This window comes from Gavialis gangeticus, unplaced genomic scaffold (genome assembly GCF_001723915.1).
Source record: "Gavialis gangeticus isolate Ggan-Ray unplaced genomic scaffold, GavGan_comp1, whole genome shotgun sequence".
Lineage (NCBI taxonomy): Eukaryota > Metazoa > Chordata > Crocodylia > Gavialidae > Gavialis > Gavialis gangeticus.
This window is the reverse complement of record NW_017728996.1, coordinates 23,647,802-23,651,741: the sequence shown is the minus strand read 5'-3', so window position 1 is coordinate 23,651,741 and position 3,940 is coordinate 23,647,802. Positions and strand designations below refer to the sequence as shown.

The 3,940-nt window shown below is 38.1% G+C and overlaps 1 protein-coding gene across 1 annotated transcript in view; it reads left to right on the top strand.

Moving 5' to 3' along the window:
- Positions 1 to 3,940, top strand: part of SPPL2A (signal peptide peptidase like 2A) — an 81,526-nt gene that overhangs the window by 40,952 nt on the left and 36,634 nt on the right. The window contains exons 10-14 of the mRNA XM_019504148.1: positions 1,408 to 1,489; positions 1,809 to 1,883; positions 2,643 to 2,699; positions 2,876 to 2,929; positions 3,370 to 3,469. Of these exons, the coding sequence (XP_019359693.1) occupies positions 1,408 to 1,489; positions 1,809 to 1,883; positions 2,643 to 2,699; positions 2,876 to 2,929; positions 3,370 to 3,469 (368 nt within the window). The remainder of the gene's footprint in view (positions 1 to 1,407; positions 1,490 to 1,808; positions 1,884 to 2,642; positions 2,700 to 2,875; positions 2,930 to 3,369; positions 3,470 to 3,940) is intronic.

Sequence of the window (3,940 nt, the reverse complement as noted above, 5' to 3'; positions counted from 1 at the left end):
CTCCCCCCACCCACCGCCCGTCTGCCATGCTGGGCAGTATTTGCCACCACTGCCTGTGGGCTGCCCAGTACGTGAGCTCCAGGGCGGGTTACAAGCTGGTGTTAAATGCAGGGAAGATGTCCCAGGGCCAGTGCTGGGGGGGCCCAGAGCAGGGTGGCAGAAGCACAGGGTCCCAGCTGGCAGGGGCTCTATGGAGCTAGGCCAGCTCCCCCCACTTCCTGCTGGAGCAGCCCAGCCTGGCTCCACAGACCCCTGCCATCCTGCACCCTGCTTTGGGCCCCACCGGTGCTGGCCGTTGGACATTGGTCCCAAGATGGTGGCCAGGGAGCAGGGCTCCTGTCAAGGCGCGGGGCTACCCATGCAGCCCTCGACAGCCTGCCAAAACTGCGTAAGTGGCCCTCCGCCCAAAATAATTGCCCGCCCCTGTAGTAAGAGGTGTGCAAGAAGAGATCGCAGTCATTAGCAGTCAAGAAATGTATTTCACATGTGTCCCCAAAATGGAAAATTAGCCTTCAGGGTGCTGAGGGCTTCTGGAAGGGTACCAGGCACCCTCAATTTAAAATGATTTCAGCCATATGCCCTTAGATGGCCAGTCCATTTGAAATCTAGTCACACTTTAAAAATCAGCTTTGAAGCTTTTTAAATTGGTGTTCCAGTCCTTGATTTCGTTGTGCTGATTTTGTGGTTTAATGATATTCAATTTTCTCTTTCTTTCCTGTATGAAAGATGCATACAAATAGGAAATCAAAGCAATGAACGGTTTGCTGGTATATCTGTGTGCCAGCGTACAGTAGCAGCAAGAGCTTCAATCCTATGCCAGATTGCTTATTTTGGCCAGGGAGGCTGAGATAAGCTGTCCCAGCAAACTGTGCTTTAGCTAGTATGACCTGCATCTGCATTGGGCACATGCTACCACAGCTTTATGAGGGAGGGATCATGTATCTTTCCATTCCCAACTCACTTTAGCCATATTGGCAAAAGATTATAATGTAGACTCAGCTTAAGGGTTCAATCATGAAACATTGTGTGTATGGGTAAATTACTGCAGCCTGGTAAACTTCCACTGAAGTCAACGGGGCAAGAGCATCCCACTCGTGTGTGAAATTATTTATACTTGGAAAACAGTGAAACTGATTCCTACTGACCTTTAATTTTACTCTTGAATATTACTTGTAATAGTAGCAGATGAATCGTTTCTAAGTGAAATGATGTTTTGAGGTTAACAGTACTTCTTTTATGAGCATCGGTCATAAGTCAGGATAAAAATAAACTACCGTGACAGATGCAGTATCTTTCTGTAAGGGTAAGAATATAGTGGGTACTCTTTTTTTCCAGCAAGACGACAAACTTCCAGCGTTATAAAAATATGGGAAAACAAAATGTGTAAAGCTTACCTCTTATTTTCAGGTGGGCTTGGATTTTGCAAGATATCTTGGGAGTTGCTTTCTGCCTAAACTTCATTAAAACACTGAAAATGCCTAACTTTAAGGTAAAGTAAGTTGTTTACTAAATAAAACCTATTGATGACCTGCATGTAGAAATGTTAAGTGACAAGATGTAAATGTGTAATACCTTGAAAATTATTCTTGTTGTTTAGAAATATTAAAAACTGGCAAGGGGGGAGAGTTTTTTCTATATAAATAGAATAGGAAATAAAAAGATTGTGTTTAGCGCTCTCTTTATGACTCCATGCTAAAGGTCATTTTGGAGCATTATTTTTTTAAATGTTGGTGTAGTAATGGTAATTATAATCTAATTTAGATACTCTTTGAAAGTTTTGGTTTAACATTTCCTTCTTTGTTTGCCAGTCATGTGTGATACTTCTAGGCCTTCTTCTTTTATATGACGTATTTTTTGTCTTCATAACGCCATTCATCACCAAGGTAGGTCTTGAATATTTTGTGGTATGCACACTTGTTAGCAAGTAATGCTGAGCAAAGTAGTTTTGTACTTAGTGCATTAATATGGATATGTTTAATCTAGTCATAATTTCTGTCCCAGATATTCTGATTCTCTTCCTCCGAAGAGTGTATCCGCTTAGGCCTTGTCTATTTAGAGGGTAGTTCCACATCAACTCCTATGTTTGAGCAAGCTTATCTGGTGTTCCCTATTAACTCTAGTGAGAACCCATAATAAATGGTGCATAAAAGTTAGTATTATGATAATGTTTTAATCTCCCTTATCCTAAAATTAAATAAGAATGTAAGTGCTTTGTCTGTGTGCTGACAAGGTTCTTTGGGTAAATGTGATATCTCTTATTAGACCAGCTAAATAGTTAGAAAAATTCTTTGCAAGCTTTTGGGCACAAACACCCTTCTATATGTATGTGCATTACCTCCCACCTTGTATTCAGATTCAATGTGGTAATTGCTGTAGTTGGCCATTAGGCTTGCTTTTGATAGTGTCCCCACGAGTGCTTTCAAGTCCCTCTTTATGAGCCTAGATTGTGCTGATTTTATGGACTTTTCCACTTGTATTATAAACATACATGCCATTTAATATATAGTAAAGAAAATCTTGTGTATATCTGTACATTGTAAGATGATTACAGTCTGCTGAGGCAAAAGCAGCTTCTGTATGTATGACATGAAAGTTGTGCTGTATCCCTTATATCCAATATGAAAAATAAACTTAATTTTCAGAACGGGGCAAGTATAATGGTTGAAGTTGCTGCTGGTCCTTTTGGAAACAGCGAAAAGGTATGAATAGTTATTTTCATAATGTAATTGCATATGAGCAGTATGTACTGACTTTCCATAGTTAATTAAATTAGTGAATAGTGTGCTTTTAGGCTTTAACTTTCTCACAAAATATACCCAGATTTTGCTCCTTTCTTTAAAGTATTAAATACCTGTTGACTTGGGTTTGATCCTAGAATGATGGAAACTTGGTGGAAGTCCCTACTGAACGCTCAGCTCCCCATGAGAAAGTAAGGATTGTATTTCAGATATGTTCCCTGGACTTTTAAATCACTCCCTCTGAAAAGCTATTCTTTTGGGGAAAACCTGACTGTCAAAATTTCTTCCAAGCCTGGATATCATTGTTGGTCAATAGATTAGAGACAGGATAATAATGCAAATATGTTATTCCTAATCTGTGTGGGCAGATGTTTTGTTATGGTTTGTTTGTTTTTTCCTTGCATAATCATCTGGTTAAACAAATTCCAAATCCATTTGTTTCTGTAAGTCTTAAAATCAAATTTTAAGCACTCAGTGTGTTGGTTCCTGTTTTCTTAATTCAGGTCCTTCTTTATTTGAAGTTCTGCATAAAATAGATGAGTAAATAATTCTAATATTATTTTAATCTTTCTTATAATTTTTAAATGCTTTAGATTAGATTTATGTGGAATTTTAAAATACTGTTTTACAGTTACCAGTGGTTATTAGGGTTCCTAGACTTCAATTCTCTGCTCTGACATTGTGTGGAATGCCATTTTCATTACTGGGGTTTGGAGATATTATTGTGCCAGGTGAGCAATTATTTTTAGTAACTATAAAGAAATGCATTTGTTTCCTTATGTCAAATCTGCTTTGAAAATATTTAAGACCCAAGTAATACATTTTTGCATTTGATCTATGTAAATACTTTGTGGAATCTGTTTGTGGTTTTTATATGCATATGTACAACTACTGGCCATTATTTTAATCTTCATAAAGGAAAAAAAAATCCCTTGTAGAATGAAATACCATTCATGAATAGAAGCATCTCAGTGTGTATATTTATGTGTGTGTCTGTGTTTAAACAACAGTAAGTGTAAGACCCGCCCCCCCCCCCGTCTTGATTACAAAGACATATATATATAGTATATTCTGATATAGAATAGTAATTACTTCTCAGCCTTTTGGCTAAGGTCATATGTATTTGTAATCAAGACTAGGAGGTTTTACACTTACTGACATTTACAAAAAAAGATGGCAGATTTATTGCTTTGTTTCTAATT